General features: G+C 42.8%; 1 protein-coding gene across 2 annotated transcripts in view; it reads right to left on the bottom strand.

Annotated features, from left to right (window-relative positions):
• Positions 1-1,014: 1,014 nt before the first annotated feature.
• Traf6 (TNF receptor associated factor 6) overlaps positions 1,015-19,167 on the bottom strand; it is a 19,302-nt gene continuing 1,149 nt past the window's right edge. The window contains exons 2-7 of one of the 2 annotated variants that reach the window (XM_032903784.1): positions 12,922-13,239; positions 10,426-10,576; positions 8,874-9,032; positions 7,517-7,588; positions 4,917-4,994; positions 1,015-2,939 (exon numbers count right to left, since the gene is read on the bottom strand). In XM_032903784.1, the coding sequence (XP_032759675.1) occupies positions 2,103-2,939; positions 4,917-4,994; positions 7,517-7,588; positions 8,874-9,032; positions 10,426-10,576; positions 12,922-13,217 (1,593 nt within the window). In that variant the 5' untranslated portion in view covers positions 13,218-13,239 and the 3' untranslated portion in view covers positions 1,015-2,102. The remainder of the gene's footprint in view (positions 2,940-4,916; positions 4,995-7,516; positions 7,589-8,873; positions 9,033-10,425; positions 10,577-12,921; positions 13,240-19,167) is intronic. The other variant, XM_032903785.1, reaches the window with a different exon arrangement.

The following is a 19,167-nucleotide window of genomic DNA, read 5'->3' as shown; positions in this document are numbered from 1 at the left end:
TTAACTTATGCAAAAAAAAAAAAAAAAAGAGTAAAAGATGAGTTAAAGGAAAAAAAAAGGTCAAAATCAAGGCAGGAAATGACTATTCTTCCTACTACAGACATTGTAAAAAAAAAGAAATCTGATCAGGAAGTTCTTAAGTGTCATTTCCTTTTTCAAAAAATGGAGAAGGGGAGGGGGGGCTGATATTCTGTGATGACATTTACCATAAAAAAATTAAAAAGACATACAGAAAGTAAGTCCTCAAATAGTTGGGTACATCTTCTTTAGGCAATTTCTAAATAAATACAGAAATAACTATTGCTTGCTTAAACACACAAACACACAAACAAACAAACAAACACACAAACACACACACATTTGTTTATCCACGGGGACACAACTACAGGAATAGAGGCCATGCAGTATTCCTTAGTAGAAGGTACTACAAGCGGCTCGGGGCTGCTGGAGGCACAGCTAAGAGACGTTTCCAGGATCCAACCAGAGACCTGTGATGAGCTCGTGCTAATGATAAGGGACAAGGTCTTCCCCTCATCTTTATGGGTGAAGTGGAAGCAGGGGGAAAAATGAAGGGAAAAAGGTTTCAAACTGAAAACCAGGCTCCCGGGTCAAGGGCTGAGTGTCCTAAGGAAGCAGGGCAGGTTTGAGCACTGCTCGGGGCTCTGATTCAGCTGGAGATCCAAACGCCTTTGTTATTACCAGAACACTTAGCCAGTCTTGTGTAAACAGCAGAAGAGGATCCCCTCTGCTTCCTTACAAAGGCTCTAACTAGTCGTAGGACTCCCTGAGAACTAGACTCCAAAGTACTATACATTAACAAATACACAGCAGCACAACAGTCACCTTCCCTGTTAAGCACACCGGCCATGCTAGTACATTCCAGAGAACACGCTCAGAACCTCTACTGAGCTGGACTAAAACCACCATTCAAGCTGAGTTCTACACAACTGTGACCACCAACCTCGGTGCCTCTTAGGTGCCTGCAATTTCCCAAGTTCCAATAAGTTCTGTTTTGAGGAAATCATTATTTATTTATGTATTCATCCATTTATTTAATTTTATGTGCATTGTTTTACCTGTATGAGGGTATCAGATCCCCTGGAACTGGGGGTTCCTCTAGAAGAACAGCCAATGCTCTTAACCACTGAGCCAACTCTCCAGCCCCCTTGAGGAAATCAGTTTTATTTCAATCAACTAAGCTAAATCAGAAGGTAGTTAAGAGGGCTGAAGTTTCCTGGCTATAAGAATTGCTGTCATCATCCATGAGATGCCACTTAATGGCTGGTGAGCTGATCACTTGTTTAGGCTGGCGATTTTGTGTTTGCAAGCAACAGAAGATGTGCGACAGGCTGTGGAAACCAAGCTATACTGAACAGACAAGAAAGGTTACATGGCAGTCATACTCAACAGTTGGCAACCACATGACTACAGTCTTATAAACCGGGAAGATGCTGCCTAGAGCGTATTTCAACAATGAAGGCAGGGGAGAAACCCTTGGTGTTCAATGGACAATACATTCACACTATTTATAAGTAAGGGTTAAACCAGTCCCTGGTCCTTAGTGACCAATGGAGGAGGGAGTATATGAGAACTTCAGCATTCCAGGGATCATGGTTCAAAACCTCTGAAATTCACAGCGGTCAACTAAATGAGAACTCAACACCAGAGCGGTAACCTTTCCACTGGCAGCAGCACAGGCAATGGTGATCCTCACGTTTAATACATGCCCTAAAAGCACTTCAAGTGTTTAAGGCACCAGTATTAAACGACTGAGCTCCAGCACACTAATTCTGGCCTTTTTTTTTTTTTTTTTCAGTAAAGTACATGGACAAAAAGGTCCATGGAAGCACAGTGAAGAGGTTCCCTGACAAACTGATGAGCGTCTGGCCCTTCAAATGTTAAGGTTCTGAAGACACAGGGGACACGGAGGTCCCCATGGGAATTGCCCCAGATATTGGTTAACGGTAAGAAGTGGAATGTGACCACGCTGATGACATCTGCTGCTGGCCTTACACCTCTCCCACTGTCTGTTTACTGGACCAGGCTCGGAAGGCACGGCTTTTCCATATGGCTCCTAGCTTTTGAACATAGGTAAATGGAGGCTACACGCCCGCATCAGTACTGCGTGGCTGGAACCCCTCCTTCCGAAGGCCCCCCATGTCAAAGCGGGTAGAGACTTCACAGCGCACTAATAACGTATCATCCTTGATGAAGGTTCCCTGTCTTAAGGCTTCCAGGTGCATGAATGTCACATAACCAAAACCTTTGGGGTTCCGTGGGATGGTGGGCCGCTGAAAGGCAAGCAGTTCTGGCTTAGCATCCATGACCTCTTCGTGGTTTTGCCTTATTACTGCTTCAGACTGATCAAGGATCGTGAGGCGTATTGTACCCTGGAAGGGCCAGGGGAGGTGGCTGTCATACTCTCCTTGCATTGTGTGGACAAAGAGGGATATGTAATTTGCACAGCGCTGAGCCGTCGGTAGCTGGAGGTGCAGGCGCATGCACAGCTTGTACCCAGGTCTGCCTGTGTAGAATCCAGGGCTGTGAATGACCACAGGTCTTTCCTCTTCTTGGGATTTCAAGTGCATCCCGAAGTTGCCAATCTTCCAAATGTAAATGCCGTTACACTGCTGTGCTTCCATCTCGGCAACTTTGTCCTCGAGGCTTCGAATGGTCCGCTTGAGCTCGCCCACATGCATGCTCTGCGTTTCCATTTTGGCGGTCAGCTCCCGGATTTGATGGTCCTGTCTTACTAGGCGCCCCTCCAACTGTTTGACCGTTTCCTCGTAATTTGGGTCCTCTGGACGACATCCCCGGGATGGAGAGGAGGCATCGCATGGCCGCAAAGAGAGGTTAACATTATGAACAGCCTGGGCCAACAGTCTCATGTGCAACTGGGTGTTCTCTTGCAAGTGCCGTGCCAAGTGATTCCTCTGCATCTGAAATGAAGCAAAGCTGTAAGCTGGGAACATCACTGAGGACGAGGAAAAGGACCAGGCCAGCACAAGAGGCTGGAAAAGGAGCAGCCCAGCTTCCGTCACATCCTTATCACTTCTCTGCTGTCATCTGATCAAGGAGACACTCCTCTTGTTTTCCTGGAGCTAACTGATGAACACTCCCAGCTGTCCGTCTGATTGCTCTCCCTCCTGTCTGTCCACGCGGCATCTACACCCCTTTCTTTGCTGACTCAAAGGCAACAAACTCCCAGGTTTTTTCCTCATGCTCCTTCTTTCTCTAAGGCTTCCCTCCTCAGACTACAGCTGATAGTCTTTGCATTAGAAAAACAAGGCAAGCCTCTGATACATCATGCTTCCCTTAGCCAGTATCACTTTCTCCACTTTCGTTTAAAGCCACCTGAGCCTGCCCGTCAAGTCCTCAACTTGCACTTACGGTGCTGACTTCTTGCTAACCGCCATCTCCAGGGTATTCTAAGATCACCAAGTCCCAGATGGTTTTTGATAATCATAATTATATTATAGAAAAATAGAAACTAGAGGTGAGTAAAAAGAAAACAGGCTACCTATCGTCTTTACTAATATTTTGATATACATCACGTTTTTTCCCTATTTACATAATACAGAATTTCCTCATAACATTTAAGTATGGGTTACCATTCTATTTTAGTTTTTAAACTGCGAGGTATGTTTATTGTTAAGTATTTGTAAAAGCAGAGTGGAGAAGCAAGCGTGTAATGGCATACCCCAGAGAGAATGAGACCGGCACACACGCATCGAGCTGTCAGACACTTCACAGGGTGAGCCCTTCTTGAAGCTACTCTGGGGTCAGTGGCGGGGCTGTCCCGCTCACTGCATCACTTGTTTTGAGCACAGTTTGCTTCACTTTCCTGTATCACTCACCCTGTAGCTCTGTAATGACACTTAATCCTTCCTTATGTGGGCCATCTCCACTCGTATGTGCCAGAGCTGAGGAGACTCAGTCTCATTAAAACACCTCCTCTTTCTTTGTTAGCTTCCGCCTGTGCGCCCTCCGAGCCCGGGACTAAGGCTCCAGTGACTCTGGACCCTGCCTCTTCTCTGCCTATCTTTATCTACTTAGTTCCTCTTAGACTTCCTGCTGGACTTCCTGCTCAGATGCCTGGGCTCCTCCATCCCCTCCACTCACGTCCTTACTCATGCTGCCCTTACTCTGAGTGCTGTTACTGAAAAGCTCAGATACTCCCTTTTCTTATTCTGCTTCCCTCTTCATATCATTGCTGAATTGAATAAGATAAAAAAAGTGCAAAACAGCAGCAGCAACAAAATACTTTAATAAATAACCATACTCATTTTTCTTGCCTTCTTGAACTTTTTTTTTTTTTTTTTGGTAAAATTTCATTATTATTTTAAACTATAGGTGTGCAAGCGTGTCTGTGTTTGGGGATGTACAGGTAAAGGCAGGTCCTCTGGGGCCACTGTGAGCCACCTGATGTAGACAGGTGCTAGCAGCTACTGAAGCATCATCCAGGGCTTCCCTGTACACTGTTCTTCCAACCTGTTAAGATTCAGTCCACAGGCTGTTAAGGTGGCACAATGACTAATGTCACCAAGACAGATAATCCTTTGATCCCCTGGGATCTACATGGCAGAAGGAGAGCGACTCCTAGAAGCTATCCTCTGACCTCCACATGCATACCACGGACCACACAGACCCTCAAACATACTGATGTGCACATGTGTGTGCACACACACATAAAGTTCAATTCTCAGCCACCACACAGTGGCTCACAACCATCTGTAATGAGAGCTGTCTTCTTCTGGTGTGCCTGAACAGTATACAGTGTACTCATATAAATAAACATTTTTTAAAAATTAAAAAAAAAACAAATTTAAATTTGTTAGTTCTTTAGTAGGCCATAATCTGAGTATTTTTTTAAATTTGTTTTTAAATGTGTATGACAGAATTCAGAGGAAACTTACCTTTTCGTGACAGCCAAACACACTGAATGTGCAGGGGACTGGAGCTGTTGGGCAGTCTAGATCATAATGATTAGGCATCTGTAAATCAAAGCGAAAACTGAAAAATGTCTTCCCCACATAGCACGTTCTAGATGATGTCAGTACATTTAAAAGCAAATTAACTTATACCAAGCCAAACTATATATGGCTTCTTCACAATTCCAAGAGAAATTAAATATTAACATCTTACGATATCAACTCCCAATTTACTAAACTTCATTTCTTAAAACTGATTTATTTCTACTGTAGGGAACTGGTGCCCTCTTGTGGCATTTTTCAAGAAAGCACCCTGACAACTACTGTGGCATTTCTCTGCGGTCTTAGCCATTTAACAAGGGACCAGTCACACGTTCATTAAAGCCAGCGAATAGATCCATTACTTCTCATCTGACAACTTTTAAAAACTGTCTTACCTCTGAAACCCTGGCATATTTTGGTTCTATTGGGGAACTTGGTTGTTGTATGATAGAGACACAACCATCCTGTACTGGATACAGCGCCCCAGCCTCAGCTCAAGTGAAAGTGTGGTCAACAGGACTGTCTTAGCTGATTTAAGTGTCACCAGTCAGCACAATCCACACTGCCAGACATTTGCCATTCTGCTGGGAAGGTTCAAAAGGACTGGCCCTGAGCACCGACCGTGGAGACTTTTATTATGTGTTTTACATCTCCAGAAAAAGAACCCCAGGATTTTCCCTCCTGTGTATTTTTATCTTGTTTCTTCATGGTCCACGGTGCCACGTGAGATTGTCAGAACAACGAAGCCACACTGACAGGACGGGAACAGATTGTCCTGTCATTTTCTATCATTTGAGCTGTCAAATGGTTCACAATGACTTTCCCAGCAACGTGAGCACCAATGGTCTCAAATTCCCCAATGTAGCCATGCTTCATTATCACGGTTAGGAAGTGAGTGAACAATGAATAAGGGGCTCAAAGATATCTTTTTTAGGGTAAGATGCATTAAAGGAGACCATATTTTAAAAATGGTACCAAGGGAGCCAGGTATGACGGCACAGCCTTTAATGCTAACACTCAGAGGCAGAGGCTGGTGGGTTTCCATAAGTTCAAGACCAGCGTGATCTACATAGTGAGTTCCAGGCAAGCCAGGGCCACATGGAGAGACCTGGGGTTTTTTTTGTTTGTTTGTTTATTTTTTAAAAATCAACCAACCAAACACAGAAAAGGTACCAAGGGGTTGGACAGGCAGCTCACTGGGAGAGTGCACTTGTGTGAACCTGGGTGTGAAGCCTCTACACAGAAAGGAGAAAAGAAAAGAAAGAAAAGATAGGGTAGAGGAAGAAGAGAAGGAGCAAGGGAGGAAGGACAGAAAGAGGCAGGGAGAAGCCAAGTGAAAGTAGGTCCAAGTTTCACTAGAAATTGAGTCATAGTTGTGAGTTGAGATGGAGTTAATGTCGCAGCAAGGATCAAAGCCCAATTTTCCTGATGTTTCATTTATGGCTTCTGTCTTTACTGTATTTTTGCTGAGCTCTTTTAAGTATAGCATAGTTTCCATCAAATATTGAGAACAAAATGGAAAACCAGAGGTATGAGAGGACTTCATAAGCAACACATTCAACACATTTAAATTCGGATTCTTAGAAAACACTACTTTACTAACAGATACATGGAAACGGTCAAGTGGCAGGCCCTGCTGCTTCTTCCTACAAGTAAGATAGTGAGTTTCTTCACTTACAGACCTTCCTGGGCACACACAGATTTAGTGACTAATATTTATCCTTTGCAGGCAAACTCCCTAAATGTCAACAGATAGCAACTGGATGGAATTCTCCTTTCTTGATTAATAATAATTATAAAATCTTTTTTTAAAATCACAATTGCTGCCTTCGGTGGTGATCACTGTGGTTCGGGGAGGCTACAGGTTCTGGTAGCCCGCCCCTGCGTATTCCTGGAGCTGGCACGACACAGGGATGAGCTCCTGAGCCATGAGCTTTGTCCTGATTCCAGTTCTTAGCTGGTCTTTGACAATGGGGCCCTCATGTCAGTGTATGAATGCATTCCTCCATAAGTCTGTTTTGTCTTTAAGTGGAGGTCTTCACCTTCAATTGTTTTCATCTTAAAATTATCTGTTTTGGTTCAGTTTTTGTCCATTTCTTTGTCTGTGCTAAGGATCACACTTGGAGATTCTCTCTCTGCTCCCCTGAGTTCCATCCCTAGCCAATGGAATTCTTTTTTGTGGGGCAAGGGGAAGAAGGGTCTCTCTATGTAGTCCTGGAACTTACTCTGTAGTCAAGGCTGGCCTTGAACACTCAGAGATCCACCTGTCTCCTGAGTTTAAAGAGGACACCATCTGGTTTACCAACCAATGGAGTTCTTATAAATACAGGTATTATGCAAATGACTCAGGAATTTTAAGTACCTACAATGGGAGATTTTGGTTCCTTTGAAATATTTATTAATTACATTAATTTTTATATTTTCAACAGCAGATTGCTTAAACATGTACTAATTTTGCACATTAATTTAAGTTGTCGATTTAAAAAACCTAGCAGTTGTTTGAGCTCTTAAGGAAATAGTGATTTTCAAAAGAAGATTCCTACCTGTTCTCTTATGAGGATTGTACCACAGTATTCACAGATGATATTTGCCAGAGGACAGCTTTGATCATGGATCTAAGTTGTATGAGAGAATTAAGAAATGTATGAGAAAATCTAAAAAATTAAAAAGACTGATTTTTTTTTATAGATAGCAAGTTTTTCACCATAAGCAAATAGAGGGCAATTGCTTATGTAGTTAAGATGTGAGATTTCTGCTAGTGAGACTCAGTCTTCGGACTTCTGCAAAGACTGTGTTAGCATGCACAACAGAGTTGCCTTGTTTCTCTTTACCTAGAGGCAGAGTACCCCTGGTTAGCATGGATTACACTTGCCAATGTTGGAATTCTCCAGTTTTTAGCAGCAGCATGACAAGTTGATAACAAAATGACTTCCTTTCCAGTAAGTTAAAGCAAACAAACAAACAACAAACTTGGCATCGGGGCACCAGCGAGGCTTTGGTGCCCGTGTTCTCGGAAGGGAGAGTCCCGTTTTCTAGAACACAGTGACTGTGGTTTACTTGATATGCTGAGAAGTAGCTATCCTTCCTCATTAGTTCATCCACTTTTTCAGGTTGAGGAAGGTACCGATGTGTTTCAATTATGAACCAGAGTTTACATATTTAGTAGCCAGTTAGCTGAATCTTGACTATTTTATCAGCATACGAAATACAAACTGCTCAACTTCCTAAGGAACAATTTAGGAGAATAAAAGTTTAAGGAAGTAACTGAGTGCAGGGGTGGGATTTCAATACCAATCAGCCTCCTTACATCCCAGTGTAAAGGAAACAACCGCTCCACTCATGCTGCTGCCGGGCACCACACTTCTGTACTGAAGAGTGCATGGAGACATTGACTCGGCACCAGTGGAACACGCTTTGTCTCTCTTACAGATGCAATAGCTCACACACTTGGGGAGACGTACAAATCTTACACAGCAATCCTACTACTTGTTTGTCTGTGACCAATCATTGTTAAAATTCAGACAGGGAAGTAAACCAGCATATACCTTTCCTAGCAGCCTTTTCCCATTGTTTACTCTCAGTAACCAGTTTAAAATGCTTTCTAAGGATACACAAACACGAACTCCACACTTATGGATGGCGAGTATCTCAGAACTTCATTCCTTCGTTAAAAATTAGTTTTTAGGGGTTGGGGATTTAGCTCAGTGGTAGAGCACTTGCCTAGGAAGCGCAAGGCCCTGGGTTCGGTCCCCAGCTCCGAAAAAAAGAACCAAAAAAAAAAAAAATTAGTTTTTAAGAACTGATAATATAAACTCATGTTTGTAGTTATATCCTTATGTAATGCTAGCCCTTTCAAATATGCACTCAAAAAGCAACAAACAAATTTAAATTAGCACATACCTCTTTCTCTTCATATGGCATGGGCACAGCACAGTTTACACAAGAAACCTGTCTCCTGGGACAATCCTCGATAATGTGTTTATTAATCTGGCACTTTTGGAAAAAACGTTGGCATTGGGGACAAATCACTAGAGCGAATTCACAATGTACTTGATGATCCTGTATAAAGAAAAATAATTGGTTGGCATTTGAAAACCCTAGAAAAGTTTTCTAAAGATAATGCCTTCTAATAATACATTTTTTTCTTTCAGAATTAGTTTTAACTATCAACTAGATATAACCTAAGTCACCCCAATTACAAAGTTTCACTTGAGGGACTGTCACATCGGACATGTCTATAGGGGACTGCCTTGACTATTAACTGATGTGGGAAGGCCCAACCCACCCTGAAGGCACCATTCCTTAGGCAGGTGGTCCTGGGCTGGATAAGAAAGCTAACTGAGTAAGGGCCTGCGAGTTAGCCAGCAAAATTCCTCAAGAACAGCCTATGATCTAGAACGCTAAGTCCAATAAACCCTTTCCCACTGTAGGCTGCTTTTGGTCAGAGTAATCACAGCAACAGAAACCAAATTACAACAGTGACTAGAGCCAACATTCTCTAGCCACACACAGGATGAAGGTCCTAAAGGAATCCTTCACTTAATAATTGTCAATGTCAAGTCAATTATAAAAAAGAATGTGAGGTCTCAGATTTATACTTGAAGTTAGGGAAGTTTTAGGAAGAAGTTAGGTTTCCAGATTAGCAATGTAAACTATGCTGAAAGGGTCACTTCTATCAAAGGGTGACTAAAAGTGACTGGTGCTCTTCAGGAGGATCTGAACTCTGTTTCAGCAACCACACTGGGCTGATCACAATTGTCTGTAACTCCAGGGACCCAGACCCTCTTCTGGCCTCCATGGCCATCTACACACATACCCACAATTTTTTTTTTTTTTTAAAGAGAAAGAGCTATTAGGAGGGACAGACTTCAAATACACCCTAAACATTTATTTCAAACAGAACATTACCCATATTTGATTTATGGTTAAAAAAAACCCAAAGATTTGATTTATCTTAATTGAAAAAATTATCTCATTGCTTCAGTTAATTTTTTAACTATATAAATATTTAGTGAATAATACAATGTGTAATTTAGAAAAACAGAAAGTGTGAGGTTGTCAGACTTCCTGAATGAAACCGAAACAGACAGAACACAGAAGGTGCTGAGATGATGGCTATAAGACATTTTTATTTTTAAATTCTAACCCCGAAATAAAGTCACGGGGTTAGAATGTAATTCTTGCAATTAAGGAGCTCTTTGACTGTTATACTGTGGATGTCCTGATCTGAAAACCTTACAAGAACACAGACTTATTTTTATTGTTGTGACAAAGCCAAAGCAGGAAGAAAAAGAACCCATTTTCTAAGTTTTTACATTTAGTGATGAAAGGGTTATTAGTATTGGCAAGAACCCGTTAGTGAGTTGCTACAGCCTATAGGACACAGGTAACAGAGCAAGGGCGTTATGCTCTAGAGTGCATCATGACAACAGCTAGAAGACACCCTTGATACCTCGAGATGTCTCAGCTCCATCTTTTGCACACAGCCTTTATTTGGACACTTTACCGTCAGGGAAAGAATCTCTCGCTTTGCAAAATTGTCAGGAAACAGTTGATTTTCCAGCAGTATTTCATTGTCAACTGGGCACTTGTGACCTGCATCCCTAAAAGAAGCAGGGAACTTAGAGTCAGTAGCCTGCCTCATCCACCTTGGAGAACTAACTGGCTCTCCATCTGAAACCACAGAATGCATTAGATTGCACAGCAACACCGAAATGGTTATGTGTACTTGAGAGTGTGGCTGACCTTTGCTACTTTATAGGTTCTTCCTTTTTTCCCCACCCTTTCTATCTCCGTTTCATCCATCATGATTAGACAGGAGAGAAAGAAGGATAGAGGGGTGTAGAGAAAAATCCTTATGTACTGCATGGTTGCATCACTTGTCAATAAAAACCTAGGGCCTATAGGAAAGGGTAGAATTGAAGGTGGGACATCCAGTAGGCAGAGAGGATTCTGGGATAGAGCCAAGCATGGGAAGATTTGGCCCTGGAACATGGAGGAGGTCAGAAGCATGGGAGTTTTGCAGAGGTAACCTGCCATGTGGTCGAACTTAGATCAGAATAAATGGGATATTAACTTATGATCTACACAGGGAACACCCAAAGCTTATGGCCTAATTATTTATAAATATATTTGAGTCACAGAGTTGTTATTCCGAGAGCATGGAGACAGGAGGAACAACTCAGGATTTTACAAAGTCAAGCGGGAGAGGGAGGGGAGGGGGAGGGAAGGGGAGAGAGGAGGAAGAGGGGAGAGGGAGGGGAAGGGAGAGGGGGAGGGGGAGATCCCTGAATTTAATGTCTTCCCTTTTGTTTCTTCTTTGAGCACAACTATTAACAAACTGCAACCAAGCCCTGTGAATGACCAACAACCCCCCACTCTACCTCTCACCGTATATCCTCTGAAAAAGTTCCCAGAATTCCAAACATCACAGAAACTATCTGCAGCTGGCAAAACCACATCTCTGCTAGAGCACGAGGCAAATCATAGTCAGCGGCTGTGGAGCAGCCCAAGATGGCCTTAGCCTACTTAGGGATCATTTTACTTTGTTTAGTAATGCGGCAATGCTCAAAACAGAACGTTGGAGAAGTGATTGGAACTACACAAGGGTTCTGACCTCCTCAGTGGATGAACCCATTTGTGGTTTACAGACTGTTGGTGAGTGTGGAGGTAACAGAACCTAGGAGGTGATGATCTTTGTCTCTTGTATAGTTTAATCCACTTAAAACAATCACATACCAAGTGCCTACTGTGGGGAAGATACTATTTCTGTAACTAGAGAAAACCAGTTTAATATCTCACTGTCAAGGACCTACTTTCCAGTTGTGTAGGCAGACAAGACACATCGATTACTAGGTATTTAAGGGTAAAAGTGCCAGAGGAAAAAGGAGAAAAGTATAGCTTGCTGAGGAAGATCTGGTGTGCTGGAAGGACATGGAGTAGCCAGGACACATACCAGCGTGTTCTAGCTCACAAGGCGACACTGTGCCTGACATGTACAGTGGGCAGCATGAGGAGAGGACTGGAGGGAGAGTGCGGCCTGGGAGAAGGCAGAAAATGAATCGCATGGCCTTTCAAGGACTTTTTACTCCCACATCACTCATGAAGTGTGTTCTGAGCCAAGGAGATGTCATTTGACTTGTACACCAGGGCCACGCTGGCTGCTGTAATGAGATGGAGGAGGGCAAGGCTGGGAGGAGGAAGGCCTGCGAGAGCTGACATCAGGCAATACACCTATGTATGGTTGTGTGAGGAGGGTGCGGTTGTAGCAGCAGAAAGAAGGGATTAAATTATGGCAACGTTGGTTGTTTTACAGTTGCTCATAGACAGGAGGCAACAGAATTTGCCACACCTAATAGTAAATAGAATCACTCATAGAATCAGGATTCCTCACCTGGTTGGGTTTATTGTACAGTGGTTCTCAACCTCCCTAATGCTGGGACTTTTAATACAGTTAGTTCCTTGTGTTCTGGTGACCCCTGGAACCACAAAATTACTTCTGCTGCTACTTCAAAACTGTAATTTTGCTATTGTTATGAATTGTGATGTAAATATCTGATACACAGAACTGCAACCCCTATGACAGGGTCATTTGTCCTCCAAAGGTGTTGCACCTCACGGGCTGAGAACTACGGCTCTAGCAGCCTAATTCGAGGCAAATTAAAACTATTAGCTCCATGAAACAGAATCCCCTCCTAATCTGCAATAGAACTGCTTGAGGCAAAAGCTATTTACTTTCCAGTTTTCCTGGCCGCCTGGGTGGGAGGACACAGAAGCCTTCCTCCGTTCATACCCGAGTACAAACTGGGGTGGGACCCAACTGTCTCACTTTTCTGTCCATTCTGCTGTTGTCCTGGCCAGCGTCTGTCTGCCTGTTCTGGGGATGGCCTGTTTCTAACAAGCTCTTTACATCTGGTTGTTATCGGCACCATTCTTTCTTATCAAATACCTTATGGACTTGGTGATGCAGGCTTTGCAGAACCTGTGGCCACATGGTGTTTGCACGGCTTCCCGTAAAGCCATCAAGCAGATGGGGCACTCATACTTGCTTTCCAAAGGTGGGTCAAACTCCACATCATATCCCTGCATCTCCTCCATGAAGGAGCTGGACAGGTTCCCCGTGCTGACACAGCCACTCACACTGTCATCTTTCATGGCAGCACTGCAGGAGGTGGCCATGGCAGCACAGCAGTCGATTGAAGACTGGCTGGACGCACAGCTGTTTTCACAGTTTAAGAGACTCATAGTAGCTTTGTTGTCAGTCAATCTGTAAACAAAGCAAGAAGAAAAACAATGGCAAAATGCGTTAGCATGCGAGTATACAGTGTATCTTTATAGTCTCCTCAATTCACAGTACTGTTTTAATGTTATTTACAAAACAGCTTTCAAATGGTTTCAAGCTTTGTTTTATAACAAAGTTAAATCTTATTCTCTCCTTCAGATGTTTACGAATCACCTCTGCAGACCACAAAGACGACACAGATCCTTTAAGGAAAGTTTGCTGTCTAATGCAGCAATAGACGGTGAAAAAGAAAAGCACTTCAGTTCCAACACTCTCCAATATCGTCTGTTTACAGTCATGCCCACCTCAGTGCGGGATTTTTCACCTAATAGTCAATGCTTACTAAACATGTACTGAGACGTGGTTGTGACCTTAGCCTTAGCTGCTGGGCCACCTCACCAGCCCTGAGGACGTCTTTAAGTCACTGAAGTCCTTTAGTTCTTCTGAGCTGAAGAGGCTAGTACAGCCAGCAGAGGACCAAAGAACCACACACCAGTCGGTTGTGGCTATGTGACCTGGGGCAAGTAACCGGAACCACTGGGAACTTTGTTTCTTTTTCTGTATCTAAAATTCCATGTGGATTTCTTTCTAACTGCTGGCGTGGTAATCTCTATCATACAGAAAGAATGGAATTTAAAAGTGTATGTGTGTCTCTTTCTGCCTTCAGCCAGGTCAGGTGACCATGTTTTATTACTAATGACTGGAAAAACATGTGAGGTTTCTTTGCCTATGGAAAACTAGGAGCAGACGGATGCCTTCAAATTCTAAACTGCTGTGTTACATATGTGAGGTGAGATGTGAACATGTACAAGCAGCCTGTATCCCCTACAGCCAACCATGCCCTTAGTTTAGCTAATTAGCCTCAAGGAAAACCCCTAATGTAAACTGTGGTTCTAGAAGCAGAATTCAGATCTTTAGTCAATCCAGCAGACGATTACCTCCCCGCCTGTCTATACAAAAATTCTTTCTGCCACTTTGCCACATGGAGACCACAGGTTCCATCTGGGAGTTCCTGTAAGCAGCAGGTACCAGATCACTGAGATGGCTCAGTGGGTAAAGATGCTTGCCTCTAAACCTGACCACCTGAGTTCAATCCCTGGAACCCACAAGTTGTCCCAGACTTCCATACATGTGACACCTACCTCCTCTCACACAGCAATACATAAATGTATTAAATAACAAGACTACTACTACTACTAATAATAATAATAATGATAATGATGATAATAATGATGATAAAGAAGGAAGTTCTTAGTTGGGCCTAGTAGGGGCCAAGTCTGTTATTCCAACTATCAGGGAAGCTGAGCCAGGAGGACACACCTAGACAGCGTAGTGAGACCATGCTTCAAAACAGTCAGAAGAGGACTAGTGAAACAGCCCAGAGGTAGGCCTTGCCCGCAATGTGAGGCTCCAGGTTCAATCCCCTGAACTGGAAATAAAGAGGGGTGCTCATGTCTTTCCACCACTAACAACAAACGCCTTTCTATTTGCTGCAAGCCCCTCAATCCCTATCTGAGCCACCATGTGGTTGCTGGGAATTGAACTCAGGACCTCTGGAAGGGCAGTCAGTGCTCCTAACCACTGAGCCATCTCTCCAGCCCCTCGATCCTTATCTGATAGGCATCTACAAAAAAGCAGGAGGGGCTGGAGGATGGCTCAGAGGTCAAGGTCTACAAGCACCTGAACTGACATGTATGTAGACACACATATACAAGTAATTAAAAATAAAATTAATCTTAGACAAACAAAACAAAACAAAACAACAAAACCAAAGCCTGAAGGTGGCAGTGCTCTGGCTGCATGGGCCATGCTCTGGCGCAGTACAGAGCTCAGGGCTAGGCTGGACAGCCTGCTAGGCCTTTCTCAGTTACTTAGTGATGACGCGGACAAAGTGCATACTCCTTTTGTGCTTTAGTTTCCTCCCCTGTAAGATGAGGTTAGTGACAGGTTCCACCTGAGAGTTCCTGCAAGGATGACATGTGCTAATATCCACTCAACGCTGAGAGCTGTACCTGGCAATCAGAACAAGCTACTATTCCATACGTTTTTACTCAGTACAGTTCTCACTCATAAGAGTGGAAAGCATGGAGCTTAAAAAGGCCAACTTGCCCAAGATCATCACTGAAGCGACAGAGTTCGATCAAACCCAAAGCCGACCTGGCCCCGGAGCCTAGACACTTAGGCCCTACATCATGTTTATCTTAAGATTTATTTCTCTTTAATGTTGTCCAGCATTATTATATTGAGTTGATATAACTCCAGTGATTAACCATCGATTTCATATTATTTTGCTTTATTTTTGAAATAATTTTTAAAAGTTGAGATGATCTCCCAAAGCCTTGTCATTTCTAATGTGAGCTTCCTGGAAAGGCTGATTCAGACTGGGAGACGGCAAGGAATGAGAGACCGTGACATTCAGCAAAACTGGGCATAAAGGCCTTTGCCCAAAGATTTGAGTGTAAGATCCCTTTACTGCCTTCATATTTGAGGACAAGAGAGTCAGGCCAAACTATGGTTTATATCCTTGGTTATGCTCCCTCTCATACTCATTCTTGCATATATTTCCTTAGTCATGGCTTCTAGTCATGGAAGGAGAATTGCTAGGTGAAAGGGCATGTAATTTTTAAAGATTTCTTTTTTTAAAGACGATGTTGCTTATGCAATGTATTTCAAAGGCTTTCTAATCTTCATTCCCACACTGTGTATAGAAGAATGTCCATTTTATAAACATTTGATAACAATACAGTTAAACCCTTAACTTCCTAACTATTTGTTTTGCTTAGTAAAGCCACTCTGAGCATGTACATTTGTTATTAAGCTGCATGACGCACATCCATACGTGCTGGTCATAGGACCAGCATGAGTGAACTTAGCCTTCCTTTCCTGCCAAATGTTTAGTTTAAAATCCGGCTTACAGACAGTCTCTATACTGCTTTCTTTCTATTGCTGTCCAGGTCAAGATTTGAATGTCATCTGATTTAAAGAGAACTTTTATGAACTACATGTTCCTAGGAAAACATACCTAATAGCAATAATTTCCACTGAAGGAAGGAGCACACTTCCCCCTCCCCACCTGTCAACCAGGGTTTCTCTGCGCAGTCCTAGCTGTCCTGGAACTCATTCTGTACACTAGGCTAGCCTCAAACTCACAGAGATCCACTTGTCTCTGCCTCCCAGTGCAGGGATAAAGGCATGAGCCACACCAGGTTGTAAGAGCAGTCTTTAAAAACATATACAAGCAGCTAGGCAGTGGTGGTGCACACCGTTGATCCTAGCACTAGAGACACAGAGGCAGTAGAATTTCTGAGTTTGAGGCTAGCCTGGTCTATAAAGTGTTTCCAGAACAGCAAGGGCTATACAGAGAATCCCTGTCTCAAAACCAGCCAAAGAAAGCCAAACTAAGACCTATACAAGCATCCATGGACCAAGGAGTGGCAAGAGCATAGGAAGGTGTGACAGGGACTGCTGTCTCTGGCACTGACATGCCCACTAAAGTCTTAACTCTCAGCAGCCATGATTACTGCTCAGGATCCCTCCTTGGGAGCTGCAGAGATAGCCCAGCAGTTAAGAATGACTGTAGTTGGGGTTGGGGATTTAGCTCAGCGGTAAAGCCCTTGCCTAGGGAGCACAAGGCCCTGGGTTCAGTCCCCAGCTCCGAAAAAAAGAAAAAAAAGAAAAGAAAAAAAAAAAAGAATAACTGTAGTTCTTCCAGAAGACCCAAGTTCAGGTCCCAGCATCCATGTCAGAAGGTTTATAACAAACTCTACCTCCAGCTCCAGGGGATCTGATACCTTCTGGCTTTTGTGGGCTGTACACGTGAGACACACACACACACACACACACACACACACACACACACACACACACACCACACACACGAGCTCACACCCCGCTACATAAATAAAAATACATAAATCAATTAAAAAGATAAAGATTCCTTAATATTGCCAAGTCGGGGAACATCAAGGTTGGGGGAAGTGCTCACAAAGCACCACCTTTCTCTGAGGTCTTATTTGCAGCTTAAGGATGATGGGAGAGACCTTTTCTATTAAGTAACTTATGCTCCTGTCAAGAACGTCTCACTCATGTTCCTGAGGGCAACCCTAATTAAACTCATTGGTTTACCAAAAACATACACATATACATACATGCACATAGCATACATACCAGCTCTTATGGTATATAACACCAGAAGGGTTATCATTAGGGAAAAAAGTAAACTGTATCAAGTTGCTCTCATTCTTCTTGTGCTTTAAGAACACAGAAGCTTGTGTCTTCCAAATAATCTCCTTGGATAATAACCCTGAAAGTCAGTGGTGTTCGTGTGCATCCTCTGTGTGTATATAACATACTGCAATATCTTTTAAAAAATTTTTTTTATATTTTATATGTGTGAGTATACTGTCACTGTCTTCAGACACACCAGAAGAGGGCCTCAGATCCTATTACAGTTGGTTGTGAGCCACCATGTGGCTGGTGGGAATTGAACTCAGGACGTCTGGAAAAGCAGTTGGTGCTCTTAACCACTGAGCCATCTCCTCAGCCCTCATATTGTAATATCTTAACGCATAGTATAGTAATTAGACTGCAAGCTAATTAATATTAGGGTATTTACAATAAAACAAGTACATTTGAGCATCATTAAGTATTTTTTTGTTCACTTCTTCTGGGGCGAGATAAATTATTTTCCCTGTACTTTTACACCCTGCAATGACAAGTCAGAGAGTCACATCTCTGACTTCCCTACAATGGATAGCTATCTTCATTAACGAGAAGAAGGAAGACCGAGCTGAGTCAGCTACAGAGGTAAGAACACAATACGGCATGTGGAGAAACACTACGCTCTGGGGATTCCCTTTATGAGCTGCTACAGAATCGGGCTCCAGACTCACTAAAGTAAGTTTACATGCTTTAGTATAAATATTTCTCCCAGCTTTCTTTAAAAACTTGTTTGGGTGGCTTTTTCCATGAACCGATGGGGCAGAGTGGAATTCAGGTCATTCTTTATCTGGTACTTCATGACTGCAATTGTTTGCTCCTTACTATCTAGCAAGGCATGTTTTAATGAAACGCCTTGGAGGTAACCATTACCAGCCTATCTCAACTACACCATAAGTTAATAATGAAATCAGCCTTGTCAGAATCACGGCTTGTATCTGCAGATCTGTATCTAGGTATAGATTATAATTTAGAGCCAACACTTCCACGTGGGGTAGGATGACCCACAAGCAGGTGCTAATGCTAGGATATGTGAAATTAAGAAATGTGTAAGTTATGTCTTGAAAGCATACATTCTAAGTCAGCTGGAGTGCATACGTAAGTAAACACATAATTCATAAATCAAAACCACATAGAAGGAAATACTGACAAATTACCTTTAATTCTCTACTGCAAGGGGCTCGATAGATGGGCTGACCAATTGTCCTGTGGCATCCACAGGTGAGTCTATGGAAGAAGGTGTACACACAAACAAACACACACACACACACACACGCACACAACAAGCCGATGTTCCCCGACTTGACAATTTAAGGAATCTTTATCTTTTTTGTGTTAAAAAAAAGAAAACAAACAAAAAAAAACCCCAAACCCAAACTATACTAACAGCAACCATGTACCAAATCCTTGAAAATCCATTTTTAAAGACCCGAAAATGTGCTACAATGGTTAAGAAATAATACAAATATTTGATTGATGTTATTTTGCCTTTGATTCATGAATCTTTTCCTTACTCAGAGATTGCTCCTCTAAAACCCAAGGATGTTGGACACTCTCTTATACAAGTCAAGTGACCAAAATTTATGAGCAGCAGATATCAAGAAAAACAGAGCCACAATGTTGAAATAGTATATACATGGCATCAAGGCTGAAACTCAGATACGATTCTTGTATCCATCCTGGGGCCAAGCCACT

The sequence above is a fragment of the Rattus rattus genome, chromosome 5 (assembly GCF_011064425.1).
Source record: "Rattus rattus isolate New Zealand chromosome 5, Rrattus_CSIRO_v1, whole genome shotgun sequence".
NCBI classification, from domain to species: domain Eukaryota; kingdom Metazoa; phylum Chordata; class Mammalia; order Rodentia; family Muridae; genus Rattus; species Rattus rattus.
Note: the sequence above shows the minus strand (reverse complement) of the source record. Positions and strands in the feature narration are given on the sequence as shown.